Source organism: Lutjanus erythropterus, chromosome 16 (genome assembly GCF_056507025.1).
Source record: "Lutjanus erythropterus isolate fLutEry1 chromosome 16, fLutEry1.hap2, whole genome shotgun sequence".
NCBI lineage: Eukaryota > Metazoa > Chordata > Actinopteri > Lutjaniformes > Lutjanidae > Lutjanus > Lutjanus erythropterus.
Window position 1 is genome coordinate 25,045,316 of NC_139332.1, and position 21,539 is coordinate 25,066,854.

Consider the following 21,539-nt stretch of genomic DNA (forward strand, 5'->3'; position numbering starts at 1 on the left):
TTAAAATTATGAGCTGACTGAATTTGAAAAGCAAAGTTGGGGTAATTTTGTAATTCAAAGCAAATTAACTTTTCTATTTCCTATTTTAAGATATTAAGTTGAACTCTTCAGTCACACTGACAAACATTACAAGCAGATTTGATTTCCCTTCACACTTCACACAACAATGCATGCTGGGAAGTCTGCTGATATGCTGATCATGGTTCCTCTGAAATTTAATTTAATGATTTGGCTGAACTCTGTACAGTTCATTCATTCAACTCATCATTTCAAGACAAAAGACTCATGTTTATAAGTTCTGAAGTGTTCTGAAAACATACACAAGGAATTTTAAGTTTAATCAAATTCAATAAATAAAACTTGCATGTTTAGGTTAAGTTAATGAGAAAAGTTTAGTTAATTCCACTAAATTCCTGTTTTTACTGTGTATTATTTATACAGAATATAATATACCGAATATATAACACACAGTGTTTTGCAATGACCCCTAAAAGGGTGCAAGGAAAATAATATAAGCTAGTGGAGGCAGGATATTTTACAGTTTAACAACAAATGCTATTATCCAAAATGACATAAGGGCACTGAGATAGTGGACCTTAATAATATTAATATAAAAAAAACATTAATACAGCAAATATTCAATGTGTGTTCAACCTGAATCAAGAACAAGGAGCAAATATACATACAATGTTGCCTCTTAAGCTAAAAAATAAAAGCAAACTGCATTATGTTCTGTTAAAAAAAGTTTTTGCCTGGGCACATGTTGGACAATATGTATGCTGATACAAATGTAGGCCGATGCGATGCTGTGTGTCATTGCATGGCGATTTTATAAGCCTTTTTTTTTTATCTGTGGACTGTATTTTTAGGTTGTTTACTTTTGACATCCCATTAAAGTGTCTGGTGCAGGTCTTCAGCTCTCCTCTGCTCATTAATGGAATATTTAGTTGGTGTAGCACAGAGAGAGACCAGCCTTGTTTACATGACCGTCCCATGTGTGAAACTATCTTTCAATTTTTGGTTTTGTTCCGTTTTAACAGTCACAGGTCCTCCTATTGACTACAATAAGTGTAAGAGTGCCTTTTCTTTGAATTTGCAAACCCAGTGAGAACTAGGATTTTAACGCTGATTTCTAGTTTAAAACTGGTTGATACTGACTGTTGAATAATTTTGATAATTTCTTCAGTTGTAGGTTGAAAGAGATACGACACCGAAGGTATTTCTCTGAGTCATTTTTCATTGTTGGGTGAAATTTGGTTTTCAAAAAGATTGCAATTTCGTGCTGCCAACAAGAAGCTTCCAGGACGCTGTAATGGGACAAGTTCTTCATGCGAAATAAAGAAATAGTGCTTCTCGCTGAAGTCTAACACGCATGCACGAGAATACGCGGCGGCTGAGTGGATTCAACGAAGGATTCTCAACCAGGCGCTCGGGATAAAAGTCCAGTGTGTGATGACAATTTTGTCTGGCTTTCAACTGAGAAATTTGGGATGTAGTTTCATAGTGAGGGTCCAAAGAAATGATAGACTATTACTTGCACATTGAAGAAGATAAATGCCAATGTCACAGTCGCAAATCTCTGTGAAATATATTCAATCAGCATCTTCAAATAACTTTCACACTTGAACCAATTCTGAACATCTTTTCAACATCTTAGTTGTATTTTTAAATGTCTTTGCTCAGTGGAAATACTGAAATGGAAGGAAAGTAATGGCCTCCTAAAACTATAGTATGTTTAGCAAAATGCTCAACAGCAAAATATATTATATGTGTTAAATGTGCTAAATGAGAAAAGAATTGACTGAAACAGGTTAAAATAAAAGTGTTCAAAAGTTGGAGGAAAAGATTTTATTCCCTTGAAGTGATATTTTGACTCGTCGTAGTACGAGAAGCGCAGGTGCTACTAGAAACATTAACAATGGCTCTGTTGTGTTCAAGTGTCCCAGTAAGACGTGAAAGTGTGACAGTGAGACAGCAGGCACAATAGCAGGACCCTGACACTGAAGCAGCTGAGTAAAATTGTTCATTTTATCATTTACACCTGTGCTTCTCTTACTACGAAGTGTCACAATGTCTTCTGTAAAAAAAAATAAAATAAAATAAACCCTCTGAATAAAAATTGGAGTATCTTCTGAATCTCAAGCAAGTTTCAAGTTTTCAAACTGAAACCAGCGGCTGCCATGAAACTATGGCAACAATAATGTATAGTATAGTTCCACCCTGAGCCTCCATCGATAAAAAAAGCGGTTGAATCATTTTAGTTATTGAAACTCGCACCTGCACGTCTGAATGTGAGACATCTGCATCAGAGGAAGATGCAACTCAAAGATAATTAGAGAAACTCAGATATATACAGGCACAGATATAATGTGTCACTTTGATAGACCTACACACACATTATCTATGCTTTTTGTTCTTTGTGTTTTTTGGGTGCTTTTTCTCTTTTTTTCTGCACTGGTAATGATATGCGCTGTATATAGTTCGTGTTAAATACTGTTTATACAAGAGATCTTGTCTTTTGTCCCTCTTGTACAACATTTTTCACGTGACAAAGTCAATAAAAAGTGATCACAAAAAAATGTATATATGAATTGTAGTAAATGTGAAGAAACATACAAAAACATAATATTTTAAAGGAACAGTTCCCTTCACCAAATCAAGAATATATACTTTTCCTCATGTAGATAGTTCTGGTGTCAGTCTTTGGAGATATCAGCCATAGAAATGTGTGCCTTCTCTCAAATATGATGGAACAAGATGGCTTATGGTGCTCAAAGCGCCAAAAATACATTTGAAAAGCTCATCAGCAGTGTCTCTTTCTATAAATCATGACTGGGTTACTCCAGATAATCCACAGACCTTGTTGTGAGCAGCTTCATGCAGGAACTGCCAACTTTATCACCACGAAGAAAGAAGAATGGACTCGTGGACGGGAGGCACGTGCTCGCGGGACGTAAACATTAATGGCGTCCTCCTCGGCTGAGTTTTTCCTCTCATTCATGAGTGAAAGCGTGCTTCCTTCTGCGAGGTGATATGATCGGCAGGTGTAGTTTGGCGGAAAGAAAATAGTCCCTACATGAAACTGCTCACAACAAGGTCAGTGGATTATCTTGAGTCACGGGGTCATGATTTCTGTGAAGAGAAGGCAGACGTGTCTCCAGCCGATATCTCCAAAACTCAGCAGCTAACACCAAAAGTATTGATATTTTAATACTTGATCAACAGTTGTTTGCTCAGTTAAAATGATAGGATATCAGCTAATTACAGTATCTAAAGTACAGAAGCTATAAAAAAGAATTATCTGTGCTCATTCAAGTCACCATTTTCCTGCCTGATATTTGGCTTGCAGCAAAATCAGACAGTGTTCAGTGACTTTTTCTGTACCAGCACCATGTGCAGGTTCTTTTTAAAGAAAAAAGAAAACCTAGTTCTATTTTGTGTGCCTCACACTTTTTTTTCTTTTTGTCATGGTATGAAAAGAGGTATTGAGTAACATTTTTTTTTTTTTTAATTCTAGTATTGTGTCAAAGTTTAAAATGCTGCTGTCATGACAACTCTGCAGTCTGGATGGATAAATAGCACTATAGGCCAGAAGAGAAATATCTAATTTTGATTTTGGAGTGGGATGTCACATTAAGCTTTTGGAAACAGCTTAACTTTAAAATAGAACGTTCGTAAATGCTGAAAATGGCCTGATTAGGCGACTGGACCACATGGTAAGCTAGAAGGATCTTAAATGCATTTGTACAAACTGTAGCACACTTGTAGTTGAAGCCTGCATGTCTGTGATGTGTAGGTGTAGTTTGACGGCAAGAATAAATACTCAGTCTTAATTTGTAGTTTTATTAAAACAATAATCTGCAGGAGGAATTATTTTTTTTCATATTTCCTATGCAAATAGCAAGTTGTAGTAATGAATCGTTTCTAGAAATATCCTTTCATCAACTGATATTGTCTTGATTTTGGTGGTGTCACGTTAAGATACTCAAAAACTTACAACTTGTTAAAAAAAAACAAGTGTGCAGCTGTGGACTAAATGAGACTAAATGGCCTGTTAAGACAGAAGTTTTTGTTGCGCACACTGTGAAAGTGTTGTTTGAACAGGTGTTGTGTTTCCGGGTGGGGACAGGTGTCTCTTACCCCCTCTGCTCTCACTGTCGGCCGGCTTCACCTGGATTGGACGGTTCATCTGGAGAGACAGAAGTCACACAGTGTGGTTGGTTTAAATGCAGGACAGGGGTGGAAAAACAGCAAAAAATAACTGAAAATGTGGGTCCTGCTGCGTTGCAAATAGCAAAAGATGACACACTGACTGAATGTAGCTCTTGTGGGAATGCTTTTAAAGGATAGTTCGGATTATTTGAAGTGGGGATGTATGAGGTGCTTATCCATGATCAGTGAAAAACCTACAGTAGATGGCGGTCAGCACATCCCCTGGTTTCTAGAAGCAGAAGGAGTATCAGCAAGGAAGCTCAGCAATGTACTCAGCAGCAAAATGTATTTAAGCACCTCTAAAAAAGGCCCACCCTAAGAAAAACAGTATCATTTTAGACATTGCTGGTTATAAAAGATAGTTTGGATTCAATCAAGTCACACAATAACACAAACAAACCAACAAATCAAGGCAGCTGCAGACCAGCGACTCCTGTGTTCTGTGAGGTAAAAATACCGATTTCGCCTGTGGTGTTTGGTTGGTTTGGAGAGAGCAATAGTCTAGTTATAAACAACAGTTTTTCATCACAAAAGGCTGCCTCACAGCAAAGTAAAGCAATGAAAATATGCTAAATATGGTGCGCACTTAAAACTAAATACTTTGACCATGGCTAAGCGCCTCAAATAATTTGAACTACCCCTTTAATGATGTAATATGATGTAATAGTGACATACATGTGCATGCATGGATGTTAGTGAATCTGGCCTGTGCTCTAGCCTCTACTACGATCCACCACTAATTTCCCTCCTTTCTTTTTTTTTTTTTGCCAGCTGTGCTCCAGCAGACCGCGGCTGGTCTGACACCAATACGTGTGATATTACATTCGCAGTGTCGTACGGTCTCACTTCAAGCCTCCTCTCCCCGAGTCTCTCTCAGGATCTGCTCTAATCCTGCCGTCTATCGTTCCTTCTCCCCCTATCACACAAAACCAGGAAAAGCACACACCCACGCGGGATTGGGGAAGTGATAAGATTAAGCACACTCGCCGGCTAATCTGGATTACAGGAACACGCAGCATCGGAGTAGTGAGAGATTCTGGGCCTGACAGAGAGACGACGGGGTATACAGGGTTAGAAGAGGAAGGAATAATAACTGGGGGGAAAAAAAAGAAAAAAAACAAAGAATAAAAGAATGACAAAGCGCACACGACACAGGGAGGGATTAGGCGACCTTTTCATAATTCATCAAAAGACAAGCTGCTGAAATGCCATTTTTTCTTTACTTCTCCACAATCATTGTCCTCCACTGTTTAACAAAACCCCCTATATGAAATTGTGCACACATGAGTGGCTCTACGCCTCGCCTTTTCAAATGTATAGAGCACGAGAACGGTGAAAAGAGAAGAAATGAAGAAAAGAACTGGGATTGAGAGGGATTGAGGGGAAGGACAGGAGCATATGGAGGGGGGTGGGGGGGTGTTGAAGGGGAGGAGAGGGAGGGAGGCGGTGAGAGCAACAGAGTGACACTCTGTTAACTGTGGCTTAATGAAGGTCTTAATTATGGAGCTGGTGACATTTCAGCCAGTCACTGATCCCGTGTCACTGATTGATCCGCTGTGATCGGTCACCAGGAGACACTATTGATCGGTGCCACGGTCCGCGCTCCGCCGCCAGGACCCGCATGCACAAACACCGCCCGCCGCCGCGCCGAACCGCCAGCTGAAATACCAGCAACACCTGCTGCAGAGGGCCCCTGTGTCTCCGCGCCGAGAGCGTCCATTGATTGCACCAATTAGTGGGATGATAGAGGAGATGGAGGGGCAAAGTCTCATCTTCCAATCAGTCAAGCAAATGTGGGCGTCTACTCATGCAGCAGCTGAATAGTAATTTTTGCTTAAATTATAGTTAGGAAAAGATTATTTTTTAAATGTTTTCTTTGCAGTGAAGTTAACATCAACCTGACTGGGCCCACGTGCTAAAATTCATGTACACGTGCTGTTATAAGGTGATATGGACAAAAGCACTCAACAAATACCACTTGTGTTACTATAGAAGGGCCCATTCATTGTGTTTTATCTACTGTTTACCACCATACTAATCACTTCTCTACACTTGAACACCCACAGCACTGAATGTACCATCTATAATGTGACAACCTGTATACAGAACGTCATGTAACTTACTACTGTGCAATATTATACATTTTAATCCTGTACCTTTCATTTTCTGTGCACTCTTTTGCTTTCCTAGAGTGGTTTCAACATCAAACCACACTTTGCTTCATTTTCACTCTTTAATCTAAATATCAGACCAAAGACAGGATTTTATAAGTCAAATACGAAGTCCCAGATTCTAGGTTTATGCCTTTTTTTGAGGGAGCAATACGTGACACTTTCATGTACTGCAGTCCAAATAAATAATTGGAGCCACAGACTGTATATTTAATGTACAGTCTGTGGATGAAGCGAGTTGTTTCCCTCCTCTTCAGACTCAAAGGAGTGCTGGAAAACTGGAAACTTCAGATTTTTAAGTACATCTGACGTAAAGCAATTGTGTTAATCTGACTCGTTACCTCGATTTGAAAAAGGTTAATTCATTTGCGTGTTACCAGTCAAAGTCTTTTTTTTTTTACCCTGGTCCAATTCTCTGTTTTTTAAGAGAAGGAATCAATAAGCAGAACAAAAATTAAAATCATGACTCCTTTTTAATCCGATTCTTATTTGGAACCGGTTCTTGTTGCCCAACCCTATTAAGACATCAAAGCTGATGCTACAGTGGTTTAACCTGACATTTCTGATAACACCTTTGAATGAAGCCTGTAAAAAGATCCCATGTTTGAGTGCAGGAGGACAAACAGTGACGGCCGTGGTGCTGCTGGTGGAGGTGGAGGTGCTGATAAGGAGTAACACAGCAGATGGCTCAGGAGATTGGAATTAGAATATACAAGGGGGGAAAAACAGTGAGAAGTGGAGGCCATCAAGGCTGTGCCACTTCACATCGGCACGGCAACCGGCCCCGCCGCTCTGACGAAGACCGGCGCTCGCATTGCCATCGTCATGGCAACCCCCCGGCGATGAGAACCCCCACATCAGGTAAACAAGGTTGCCCTGAACGACGTGCGGAAGAAGAGACAGACGAAAAAACAAATGAGGGGGACAAAGGGTGCTTCTAGGTCGAGAGATAGAGGGATTAGATGTGTGAAGGAGGAGGAGGAGGAGGAGGAGGAAAAATGAGAGACACTGAACAACAACAACAACAACAAAAAAAAAAAGATGGAGGGAGCATTGGTGCCTGTTGAATGTTGGCGCTGCCTCGAGAGCAGATGCAGGAGCAGGAGAAAAATATCTCCCTCTAAGCCTCAACCACTAACGTACACACTTTACAGTAATTTGCTCCCTCTCCTCCTCCTCCTCCTCCTCCTCCTGTTGCTCCCCTCCTCCTCCTCCTCCCCTTTCTCTCTTAGGCTTGTTTACAAAAACAGTCCCATACTGTGCACAGACAACACACAGGCAAAAACCTGCCAGATCAACAGCCCATTTCGCCAGCGTGCTCTCGCTATTTGATTTCTTTCTCCCCGTGCGCTCCGTCTCCAAACACACACAGATATTATATACAATCATCCTGCGACTAAACACACATCCATTGTTCCCACACACACAGTCTCTGTCTGTCTGTCTGTCTGTCTGTCTGTCTGCCCCTGTCGGTCACAGCAACATGAGCACACATCTACTCATACTTAATCTTTTCGCTCTGTGATGCCGCGGGGGGATTTCGCTGGGATTATGAGATATTAAATCCATAGATTATCCAATCAAATCACAGCTCGACCCCTTTCGCCATAATGCATGACCCCCCCTTTAAACATCAAGGAGTGGCACTCGCCTCCGTGTGAATCTATTTTTATCCACGACAGCAACATAAATGTGTTTTAAATAGAGTATTGTTGACAACGTAATGATGATGCATTGTTGAAAACTGCTGAACATGAAAAAGTAATCTAGATGAATATATAGATAAGTAAAACTCAATATGGTGACCCTTCTTATCAACATGTCCTGAAGACAACAGATGGAACAGTTATAACCAAGAGAGAGAATCTGTAGTTTGAATGCACATCCTCCCCCTTCGAACAGTAAAGTAGTGAGTTAATTATCTGTAGAGACTAACCATCTTATTTATTTCTCTATTTTTCTTCACGATATGGTAAAAAAAAGTCATATTGCGATAATTTTGACTGAAATTGTGGTTGCGATATGCAATACGATTAGTGGACATGACAAAATTTGCATTACAATTTTCATTTTTACTGAAAATAACCCAATAAAATCATGATGATGCGATATTTGTTGGGGTCTGTACCAAACAAACGTTTTTTCCTTTTATCTTAACAACATTTTTAGGCCACAGAATCTCTGCAGCACTACAGTACCTTTTTCAAAAAAATTGCAATTTAGTCCTGCGATTTGGCCATATTCAATTTTGATAGTATTGCGAATAATTGTGAAGCTCTATTCTAAACTAATTTGACGCTTATTATTCTATATTTTATTTCATTATTTTTTCTGTATTTTGCCCCTCTTCTGTTATTATCTCCTGCCTCTCAGGAACAACTAAATGCTTGGGGTGTATATGATAATATATAAGTGAATTCAAGCATTCACTGCCAAAGACAGTTCATGTTAACTTTTTGCACATGCTTAGGTCATGGCTGTTACTGTTATTTAATTTTATCAAATGAAAGATTATTGAAAAGAAGCAGAAACACTTTAAATTGAAAGTGAAAATGCTGTAAAATTTGACTTTTTATCATGGTTGTATCGTGTTACCATGAGTTTTTGGCATTGTAATTTGTATATGAAGAAGGATCAGGTGTTTTTTTTTTTTTTTAATATCCCTAAATAAAATTGCTTTTTATATGCATTGACAGGCCGGCTAACATACAGTAAGTTTGAAGGATATATCATGTGTATGAATGTGTGTAGAGGCTTTGATTTTGTATTTCTGGTCTGTTAATGTCTGTTAATGTGACTATGGTGTTGTGCAATTTTATTGTTTGTTGTCTGTTCATTTATGTTATGTTTTGTTTAATAAATTAAAAAAAAAAGATTAAAATGTATTGATGACGATATATTTGCCAGCAGATGATGATTTTTATACTGTCTGTGTATATAGCTGCTGCTGATGACACATTTCTGTCGCCTGTTTTCTCTCCAGTTTCCATCCATTCTGCTCGTCTGCCCTGAAAAGCAGCCACTGAATGGTAAATACATCAGCGGAGACCATCTCTTTTTGCTCTTTCAAGAACATTTACAGCGGGGAGGCAGAGTTCTGCTGGGGGGAGAGGGAGGTGGTGGTGGTGGTGTAGGTGGGTGGGGCGGTGGGGGTGGGGGTGGTGGGGCACAAAGACAATTTTCCGTCTTTGCCTCCCCTCCGCTCCATCACACAGCGCTGGTCATTGCATCGTGCCGGTCGCCTAGCAACCTGGCATCCCTGGTCCCCGCCGTCTCCAGGCAACGAGACCTGCGACCGTAATCAACCTGCCACCTCCCCTCCTCCCCTTCCCTCCCCTTCCCTTCCCTCCCCTGTTCTGTTCTGTTCCTCTCCTCGTCTCTGCTGCTTTTGCTCCCTCCTCCTCCACCTCCTCCTCCACCTCCTCCTCCTCCTCCTTCTCCTCTTCGTCGCGAATGCACTTATACGCTGGGACGCACTTGTGAATTCACCCGGGGGAAAAGAACAAGCACAGGTGGAAATTGGTATATTCACAGGCCGAAAAAAAAAAAGGAGATTAATAGACGCAGATGATTGTGAGCTCGCACAAAGAGTTGGAACAAAGCGACAGAGGCAGCAGAGAGAGATGCACAAGTACGCTCTGTTAATGTTTCCACACGTGGATGCACACACAGATGCGCACACACACACATGGGCGGGCACACAAAAGCAAGAGCGGAGAAACTCAACCTTCTCCCGAATCCACAGCCAGTCACTAAATCAATCAAACACAAAGAGACTGACAGCACAAACGCTTGTACAGTTCAATAATATTCAATCAATGATCCAGTCCTCAGTGTCAGAGCGGCTTCCCAGCGTTGTCTCCTCCGTCTCCTACAGGGTTCACTAGTCTGTCCGATATCAAGACGAAGGCTGACAGCTCTCAAAGCTGACATTCAGCCCTTTTTGTCAGACAGCCAACAAAAAATCCCTCAAAGTGGAGAAACTGAATATCAAAGAGTAAATTTCTAACAACACTCAAGTTGACTCTCAATTGTTTTGTCTCTTCTGACTGTTAAATATTCATGTCAAGTGTTGTTTGACTCGACTCAGTGGAGCAGAAGGGGGGAAAGAACTGAATCACGGGCAGATTTATGTGTGTGCATGTGTGTGTGGATACAGATAGGGTCCATGTCCTACTTTTCCCTCTTTTTTTTTTTCACTTTTTTTTTATTTGGACACGCTTTAACTCCACTAGAGTCCAGTTAGTGAAGTCACTAATCATAGAATTGGGACAAAAAAACCCATCGCTTTTTACTCTTCTATTATGCTGCCAAAATATATTTAAAAGATCAAACTCTTGGTTATTAAACCAAAGTCCCAGTAATTTAATTTTTTATTAAATGTAGACGTCAACTCTGTCTGATGGCAAATCTGATCTGAGACAACATCTTATGAAGTCAACACAATGTGAGATTTTCTCATCTCACAGCAGAGTTATAGTGAGTAGCCATTTTATTTTTTAAAGTTGCTAAGAGTTATCGAAATGCTAATCAAATTGCACATTTTAAACCATAATTCTTATTTAGCTTTGATTTACAAGGGCTACAGAGTTGGCATGTTATAGTTGACACACATCTGATGGCAATATTATCTGATGACTTTGATGAAAAATAGAAATCTTACCAGTGCTTGAGCAGTATTTCCCCCTTTTTTAAAACAGGAAATGAGACAGGGGAGCTTAGGGTGTAGCTAACTCGTTTTATCCCTAAAGTTTTTGACAAGTCTGAGACAGCTCCAGGCCCAACATTTTCATGGAAAAAAATATTTAAACAAAGATGATTTTGATAGCAATGTTTTGCAAAATAAATTACCTATGCCATCAGTAGGTATTGTTTAGGTTTTTAAGGCTTTTAACACATATTTAACTGTTTGAAGATGTGAATTATGGTCTGGAATTAAATGAACTCAAAGTGTCAGTATTAATACTTAAAAAAAATCAATAGGATACTATTTGTCCCAGTTGTAAAGAACAGATGTAGTTCAAAGAGCCTAGTGAGTTTTGTGACAACAGCCTCTTCCCACTTTTTCTGTTTGCCTGCCATGTGCACACAAACTCCCCTGCCCCCCCCCCAAAAAACACACTATTTCTCAGTAACAGATGTCTGTATTTAAGCTGATAAACACACTGCCTCAATGCACCTCCAACCCCCTCCACCCTTACTGCCACCCACTGTTCATTATATCAAACTTTCATTCATCTCTTCCTCCCCTCCCCCCACCCTCCCCTCCTTCATTTATCCAATTTCTCTCTAGTTCACACCCATTTACCACCTCTGTAAATCCAATCTGCATTCATCATTACAGTTGCCCCTGAGTGACGCGCAGAGGACAGGCCCTTTTTTTTGTTGTTGTTGTCAGTCGGGGCCGCCTGTCCTGCATCGTGCCTGTCGTGCATTGATATGCATGCATATGTAAATGAATCGACGCATGAATGCGCACTTAGGCTCCAGATAGATTCATCAAGTGAACATATTCACTCTGTGGTGCGCTAATTGCTATCATCATCATCATTCCTGCGACTCTCTGACATCAAGACATGGCTACATATGGAGGTACTGGTTTATCTGCTTATTGTCAGATACATCAAGTATCTCACACGCTCATGTTCAGCATGTTTTGAGGCCTCAGTGAACCAAATCTGACCGTCTACTTTCCGTTTTTGTCATATTTCTTGGCTTGTTACACATTAAGGCTTGGTTACACAACAAAGATTAATTTAAGCTAAAGATTAGTTCAATCAGAGTTGAATAAAACTAGGTTTAAAATGAGTAAACCCAGATTTAAAATTAAGCACAGCTCTGTTGCATAATTAAAATCTTATCTCAGTTTGGTAAATCCAAGTTTAGCGATGTGTAAAGAAATTTACATTACTGTATTCCTTAACAGAACATCTCATTGTTTGATATCTGGCTACAAAGTTAACAAAACATTACATTGTATGCTAGCTAGCTAAAAACAAACAAAAATATATTGTTTACTGGATAGCTAAAGAAGAAATTACAAGCTGTATTGTTGGCTGGGTAGCTAAAAAGTTAACAAAAGATTACATTGTTTGCTAGCTAGCTAAAAAACTGCTGTTGTTTGCTAGCTAGCTACAAACAAAACAAAACAAAACAACAAAGTTATATTGATTTCTGGGTTGCTAAACAAGAAAAAATGCATTGTTTGCTGACTAGCCGAAAAGATGACAAAACCTTAGATTGTTCATTAGATAGTGAAAAAGCAAAAAGGTCTTATTGTTTGCTAGCTAACTAAAAAGAAAAGTCATCATATTGTTAGCTAAAAAGTTAATAAAACATTACATTGTTTGATAACTGGCTAAAAAATAAAGGAAAAAACATTTTATTGCTTGCTAGCTATCTAAAAACAATCAGAAAACATTATATTCTTTGCTGAGTAGCTATAAACAAACAAATAAAAAATGTATTGCTTGCTAGCTAGCTAAAAAGTTAACAAAAAAATTACATTGTTTGCTACCAAGCTAAAAAGTTGGTTAGCCTAGTTTAGTGTGAGTTTAAAGTAAATGCTGGATCATTTTAAATTGGAGTTCTGACACCAGTGGAGTTTTGGTGCAACAAAATAAAAATATATATATGTTTAAGTTGAATCTTAAGCTAGTTTTAAAGTTTGGTGCAACATAATTTAAAGTGAACTGTGATTTAATCAGGATTACAAATCAGTCCTTGTTGGTGCAAGCCAGCCAAAATGTCAGCTTACCTTTTAACTTTGGTTACTTACTATGATGTAAAATGCAACGTCTACAGTGCTAACAGGTCTATAAGACACTGGTAACATCATGCTGCAATTGTTCAAGGCCCATGTGTTCCTACAGCAGAACATTTGCATAGACATTAAGGGAACAACATTGTGCCACTACAACTTCCTTTCTCATATCCTGCGTAAAAAGCCTGGGCTATATTTAGCATATGCATTTATTTCAGACTATTGATAAAACCCCTCTGTCTGCTCTGTCTGAGTCCTTATGGCTGAGTAAATGTCAGGCTTAGTCAGATGTTCCACTCAAAGAGGACTCTTTCCTCTCGTATGGGCAGCTTAAACACAGAAGGCCTTGCAGCTCAGATTTTACTCAAACACACACACACACACACACACACACACACACACACACACACACAGCAGACAGTGAATGAAGAAACCTGAGAGGAGCATATAATAATAAAACCCACAACTTCCTTCCATCCATCCATCCGTCCATCCATCCATCCATCCATCCATCCATCCATCCATCCATCCATCCATCTCTCTATCTTTCTCTCTACGGAAACATATGCACACAAAAGCAAACAGACATTTACACAGACACACAAAAGCACACACACCCTTCATTAAACCGTGTTAGTGCGAACACCTGCCCTCCCTTCCCCCCGCTGCACATGCAAATATACACCAAACACATACACACACACACTTTACTCACTTGGGCACAGTCACATTATTAAATACTTATTGCCTTTAAAATGAACGGTGAGACACTGGTGCAAATATTAATTCAGGTAAGTGAGTGTTGATGAAGAGAATCAATATATTATGTCCCTGCTGAAGCAAATATGAGCTTCAGGACTGCAACTGGCAAATCTTTTCCTGATCGATCAACATAGAGTTCATCAATGTTTTGAGAGACCTGCTGTCTTGCAGAAGGTTAACTGAGAAGATCGACACCACTCTTAGGTCTGTACATTAAATATGATGCTACATTAGCAGCCTGTTAGCTTAGCATAAAGACTGTAAACATGGTGAAACAGCTAGCCTTACACAAACATGATATAACATGTTAATAAGTGAGCTTTAGAGATGATTTTATTATCTTTAGACAGAGCCAGGCTAGCTGTTTCTTCACTGTTTCCAGTCTTTTTGCTAAGCCAGTTTAATTGTTTGCTAGCTAAAAAGAAGCGAACAAACAAAAAAGTTATATTGTTTGCTGTGTTGCTGAAAAGTTTCATTGCTAGCTTGCTAAACAAAACAAAACAAAACCAAAACCAAACCAAACCTTGTAGGATAGCTAAAAAAAGAAAAAAAAACATAGCTAGCTAAAACTGGGTAGCTTAAAAAATAACACATTATTTGTTTGCCGGCTAGCTAAAAAAAAACCCCAAAACAAAACAAAGAACAACAAACAAAAAAATATTGTTTGCTGGGTAGCTAAAAAAGAAAACATTTTGTTGTTTGACGGGGAGCTAAAAACTTAACAAGACACGATATTGTTTGGTAGCTAGCTCTTTTTTGCTTTTTGCGTCTTGCTAAGCTAAGCTAGCTGGCTGTAGGCTACAGCTTCATATTTGCTGTACAGACATGAGAGTGCTATCATTTTGTCTTCAGGGGGAAAGAGTTCAATCGACATTCATTCCCGCGTCAAATTACTTTGCAGTAGTCAAAGATAGATAGGTAGGTAGATAGATAGATAGAAAACAGAAAACATTGATTATTTCAGATAATTTCAGCTCTACTGGCCTTTAATGGCAAACAGCAACATGATTCGATCAGTCAGCCCAGTTATTTTTGTGAAAATATAAGTCTGGTTTTGGAAGTTGCCGTGTAAAATTGCTTCCTTTAATGTGGTACAACAGGACGTTATTGTCTCTGTGAGCCTCACAACAGCTGACTTGGCCAGACAAACAGGCCTGAGATAAAGAGATAAGAACAGAGGGCACAAGAGCACAAGATGTCCAAGTAGGATTGAACGAGAGTGCAGCTCAGGAGCGAGTCTTTTCTCCTCCACAACCTCCATTTCCACACTTCCTCACAGAGTGAATCTGGTTTTATTGCTCCTGCCTTTTCTTTTCTTAAAAAAAAAAAAAAAAATCCACCATTCTTTGACTTTCTTTCCTCGCTATCGGCTGAATGTGCTTTTGACACTCTTCCTCCCCCAGCTCACTTTAGAGACGGACTCTCTCACCTGAAATTAAACACAAGGCCAGGTGCCACTCTGAAACAACCATCTGTTCGCCCCTGCCTGACTTCTTTCTTTCTCTAGTTCTTTCTCTTTCTTTTTTTCCATTGTTAGCGAGGAGGGAAAAAAATCACTAAAATAACAAGAAGCGGGGGGAGAAAAAAGCCTTAAGACCGACTCAGAGAGGAGAAACGCTAAAAAAGAAGCAGCACTGAGTGTTAATGACATCCTTCAGCTTTCTCCACATTCAGGTGTGCTTTCACTGGAGCTTTCTCCCCTCAGTCCTATAATTGCTTTCATGTTATTTCTTTTGTATCGCCCTGGCCATGAGATGCCAAAGTTAATTATTCTTTGGCAGTGCAGGTGCAATTAGATGACAATTACACCACAGCTGGTAGCAGGGGTGGGAAGCTGTTCTTGTCCGTGTGGGTGTGTGTGGAGCTAATAAGATGGTTTTCGTGTTTTTTTTCCCTTCCTTTGGCAACGGATGGGGGGGAGGGTTGAGGGTTTAGCTTGTTCCACACGGCTTAGAGGTAAGAGGTTGTGAGGAGGAGGAGGAGGAGAGCCGCTGGGGTAGAAACACAGAGGGGGAGAGGGCTTTAGACATGAGGCATTGGGCCCTGCTGATCCCCTACGAGAGGTCAGGAAGGTCACGCTACTGTCACGCTAACAATGGGATTTCTTTTGTTGCCACCCTAATACCAGCCTGCTCCTGCAAACTGTCCCCACGTCCCACAACAACCCCCTGCCTGCCTTTACAACAATGTTCTGGTCCTGCAATAATCAATAAGTCGAGCCTCAGTGAGTTTCATAATCGCATAATCTGTTATTCATCAAGGAAAATTTCCAAATTTTTGCTGGCTCAGGCTTCACAAAATATGAGGTTTGGTGTTTTGGCTTTAAGGCTTCAACTAATGATTGTTTTCATTAAACAATTAATGGTTTTATCTATAAAATGTACAAAAGATGTGGAAAAATGCCCAACAGTATGCTATCAAATGTTGTTTTGTCCTAAAAGCACCCAAAGATATTCAGGTCACTATTACATAATACAAAAAGCAGCAGCAAATCCTCACATTTTGTGAAGCTGGAACCAGAGAATGTTTTGCATTTTTGCTTGAAAAATTACTAAACCAACAATTAATCAAATTGTTTTATAGTTTTCTGGGTATAAAACTTTTCTGGCTTTGACTGCATGATTAATTGTTAAATATTTTAGGCGAAAATGCCAAAAGGCTTCTGAAAATGCGAGAGCTGGTTGATGCGTCATATTAAAGACTTCAACTAATGATTATTCTTTTTAACTAACTGATAGTGGCATCTTGTTTTTTTTCCTAAAAAAGTGTAAAACTAATAGATACTGAGTTAACTACCACAAAAGACAAAGAAAAGCACCAAATCCTCATATTTTAAAAGCTAATAGAAAATAGTTTTGCAACTGCTCAATTTATTGACACTGAATCACTGAATATTTTTTTAGCAAAAAAAAAAAAAAATCACTGGTCACAGTTTTTATATTAGCTGCTTTTCTTAGTCATCAAAGAAGACTTTTTTGTTTTGTTTTTTTTTTTTTCTGCTAACTAGACTGAGACTTAAAAATTTAACTACTAAACTTAACTACAGTATGGTGATGAGTTGTCATTTGGCAGGGGCCAAAAAAAAAGAAGTGAATGATGTAGATTTCAACAAAAATAACCAAAAGGAAACAGGGGTAAAGCCTTGTTAGTAAAAGAGGAAGCAGCAGCAAGTCTGGGAGCACACTCTGTCTCAGTAATTCCTTGCCTTGTCGCCTTGTCTCTCATATAGTCGGTTATTATAGAGACGCGGCTGTCATGTCATATTTAGCTCTGGAAATGTCATTTGGCAGCACACCTGCTGCCTGGCTATGCTAATAAAGCTAGGTTTAACTTTGATTAGGATTCAGAGGGAGAGATGGATGGAAAGAGAGGAGAGGAGAGGAGAGGAGAGGAGGGGGGGGGGGGAGGGGTGAGAGGGAGAAAGACGGGAGACGCAGAAAGGAAGAGAAACATCAGAGAGAATAAGAACTGGCAAAGTCACTCCAGCAGCGAGCCTCATAGCTGTCTCTTTCGACCCGTGACATGTTGCGAGATGACTCATGCCTTAACTGGATGGATATGTCTGGATGCATCACATATGAAACATAAGAGGGAGAGCAGCCTCTGACCTTTATTGGAGCATATCAGCTAAAGGGGGAAGTCAGGCCTGCATGTCAAACTCGGTTAATTTTCCTGTGTCACTGTGTGTCCTCGTGTGTCTGTGTGGCGCGTTCACATAGCCCCACATGCCAGTTATTCTTCTCTCTTTATATATAAACATGTGAGCTGTTGAGGAGCTCAAAAACACTCACCCCTGGTAGTGTCTTCTGCTCGTGCAGTGCATTCTGGGCTTTCAGGGCGGACTCACGTGCACAGTATGTCAGGAAGGCACATCCTGGAGACAAAGACAAGCAGCAGAAGAGGATTGAACTATAAGTCTGTGTGTTTTTATGTCATATCATATGTCATATGCTATATTTAACGTCAGAGCTGGCAGTGCCATGTTGTTGTAACTTAATCTTAATTGGCCGTTTGCCCTGAAGGCCTGCAGGCAGAAACATGCTGCTGGAGGTTATAATCCTATTAGAAATCTGCCATTTCATATATGTGCTTTGGATTTATCTAACAACAGTTCTGGGTCAGCACGTGTTTAGAATTTAGAAAAATTAGGAGGCCACAGATGATGGATTTTTGGGGCTGATAACAGGACTAAAACATTCTGATATTGACTTATCAGTTAATATTCCTTATACAGATTGTATATATAGAGAGCTGCGCAATTAAACAAAATATTAGCAAAATCGCAAAATGGCCACATGCAACATCCAAATCACAGAGAATGCAACTCTTTGAAAAAGGTAAAAACTGTGACAAAACAGCATTATGATGAAGTACAGCGCACTCTTAGAAATAACTAGAACCATTAAGTGTTCTTCGGCTTGCCCCCATTCTTTCAGGAACCCTTTTTAGTTCCTGAAAGAATGATTCCACTTGGAACCTTTTCAAAGAGACCCAACACAAAGGGTTATACCTAGAACCATCTGTGAAAGGTTTCACCCAGGACCCTCCATGAGAAGTTCTACAGAGAACCCTTTTATGGTGTAACGGTTCTACCCATTCTCCCTTCTGAGGGTACTGACAAGAACCCACCCAAGAGGTTCTCCTGGGAACCATTTTATATTCCAAAGGGTTTTGTCTAGCTACCACTCAGAAGGTTGTACCAAGAACCCTTTAATATTCAAAGGGTTTTAACTTGAACACATTCACAGGGTTCTATGAAGAACCTTTTTATATTCCAAGGGTTTTATCTCAAACACACTCAGGGGTTCTTCAAGGATTTCAACAATGCTCAAAGAACTTTTTCTTCCAAAAAGTTTTCTTTGATTGAAAACCCTTGACAAACCCTTTCTTCAAAAAAGGGACTCTTGAAAAGCAAATGGTTCTGGGTAGAACCTCAGCACTTGAGGAAGAACCCTTTTGGAACCCTTATTTCTAAGAGTCACCCTGCCCTACAAATTTTGTTCTCCAGATGTAAGAAGACATGTTTGTTTGATACAAACCCCAATAAATGTCACATCATCATGGTTTGATTCAGTTTAGGCACAAAAACGACTTAGGTAGGTTTAGGAAAAGATCATGGTCTAAGATTAAAATACAACCTTTCTGGCAATCTCAGGGATGCACTGTTGAGGCAAAGAGTACTAACCAATCACAGTACAGTAGTGGTAGCCAATCACAGCACATTAGATTGGGACTAGTGCAAATCTAGCGAAACTTTCAAAAATCTTGCAACTCTAGGGTTCCCTTCTAAACACATCCAAATTAAAGTATTTGTTACATGGCTTTTATTAAATACTTGATGCTGATTGGTTCATTATGGCAGTGAAAGGTCTTACATTTCTGAAAAACACACTGTTGCTATGAAGAACAAACTCGAGATGCAATGACTTGCAATTATTTTGCCATAACGACCTGCTCACTGTACATTCCCCTGTTTATTATTCGGCTTCTTACTAAAAATAACAATCATTTGACACAAAATATTAATTCAAAAAAATTTTATTGCACCTCCAGAGTCTATGCTCAGAACTGTGTCCATAGCAACGGTCTTTTCTTCATAGCAACAGTCTGTTTTACAGAAATAACAGAACTTAGAATGCTGTAATTCACCAATCAGAATCGAGTATTTAACAAAGCCATGTAATAATTTGCAATAATGACCAGCTCACTGTACATTATCCCTTACATATTAAATCTGAATCAAGAAAAATGATAAAATATACACAGAATGCTGCCTACACAGCTAAAAAACAAAGATGTGTTGAAAAGGGTTTTCATATGGGCACATATCAGACAACATAAATGCTGATACCAATATAAGCCAATATAGCTCTGATAAGTCAATATCTGGCTGATTACACTGGTCTGGCTCTACTAGAATTGCTTTGTTTCATCCGGCCATCATTAATAATATGTGTTTAAAGCTGCATGAAACAGAGGCAGAAAACGGAATAAAAACAATGAACATTTTGTTAAATAGCTGTCCCGCTGGAGATCTATGGGATTATTAAATCATAATACCTGGAGACTATTCAGACACAAGCCCTGAATGGGTATTTAATATCACGCTGGTCAAGCAAAATGTATGCAGTCCCACATAATAGAGAAAGGCCTCCATTAACCTTTAGGGCTGCCACAAATCATGAATATGTAAAATTATGCAGAATAGGTGTTATAGGTGTTAGAGGACTGATACCACCTGGCCTATACGTCTCCCAAATGACTGATTTATAAAAAGCCTTTGTTTTCTGCGCTCAGATTTGCATGAGAAATGACAGCGAGGATCATTGTTTAGCTTAGATCACTTAAACCAGCTTTAGTCCATCTGTCAAGCAGGATTTCCAATGTGTTGAGACTTTACTTCCAAATATACGAGAAGTCTGTTCACCGTGTGACACGCAGTAGTAGGGTGGGTGACACATACTCCTACAAATTGACTGATATCGCCACATGAAGCCAATTATGGACTGACAAAATACTTTTTGTGAGATTGAGCTCAGACAACTACTTCTCTGGTAATGACGATTAAATTTTACTTTGCTTTTCCTTCTAGTTATATATATCATTTGAATTCCAGAGTCCTCTACGATTTTTAATTGTACCACGCAGAGATAGGCGTGAACACAAACCTCCCATCATGCACCAGGGGGTCTCATGAACATAATTCTCTTTTTAATATGTTTCATTTGTGTTTTACACTGCTCTCAACAATGATTTTTGTACTGTTTCCCCATTTCAATTGTTATTGCATACATATGTCAGTGTATGAATTAGAGCGACTTAATGTCAAGAAAAACAGGCATTTTGAGAGTATCTGGCTTCTGTAGCATGTCGTATTTCAGTGAAATGGGATAGGCAGGCGGAACATAATGTTAGGGGGAATCTGATTTGAATGTTGAAAAGCGGGCGTGTCTGTGTTTTCAGTCTTCACTCTGTGACGCTAAAAGTTGATGACTGATCAGTGGGTCAATGTCATGATATGATTAGTTGAAAATGGTTGGTTCAAGCCTATGTAAACACGCGTCATATTTTGTTTTACAAGAAGGAAACATGGCTGGATTTTGAAATAAGAGTGCAAAGAAACTGATTTTTGTTTTTGTTTGTTTCTCTGTTTTTTTGTTGTTGCATATATTGTTACATAGATGCATCATACAACCAGGGATATGATCTAAAAGTAATCTTTCATTCATCTCAACTTTAATCTGACAGCTTGTCCTCTTGTCCTAGGGTAGGATTGGTTTAGCAAAAATGCTAAGCTACAAGGATGTGATACTCTCTATCATTACAGTAATGTAGCCTCAGTAAACCCCCCAAATATTCAAGAAACCAGAAAGAGGCTACTGATGTCAGGGCTAACGTTAGCTTAGCTTAGTGTTTCCACAGGTAACATTTATGTATAGCAGTCAGTATTTCACACAACTCTGCTGTGAAGAACACAGGAGGACACTCAAAGAATCTGAAGCAAGAATCGTTAAAATCCAAACAATACACAACCCTGGTCAGGACTCTGAATTTCAAATTGCTTTTCATGAGCTGGCCATAACTTGCAAAGTGCTGTGATGTGAAAATGCAATACTACACTCTTATATGTG

At 39.4% G+C, this 21,539-nt stretch overlaps 1 protein-coding gene across 4 annotated transcripts in view; it reads right to left on the bottom strand.

Annotated features, from left to right (window-relative positions):
* Positions 1 to 21,539, bottom strand: part of celf3a (cugbp, Elav-like family member 3a) — a 44,184-nt gene that overhangs the window by 18,590 nt on the left and 4,055 nt on the right. For all 4 annotated transcript variants that reach the window (XR_014772077.1, XM_084739519.1, XM_084739520.1 and 1 more), the window contains exons 3-4: positions 17,700 to 17,782; positions 4,141 to 4,189 (exon numbers count right to left, since the gene is read on the bottom strand). Coding sequence is in view for 3 of the 4 variants with exons in the window: in XM_084739519.1 (XP_084595645.1) it covers positions 4,141 to 4,189; positions 17,700 to 17,782 (132 nt within the window). In the remaining variant the exon portion in view is untranslated. The remainder of the gene's footprint in view (positions 1 to 4,140; positions 4,190 to 17,699; positions 17,783 to 21,539) is intronic.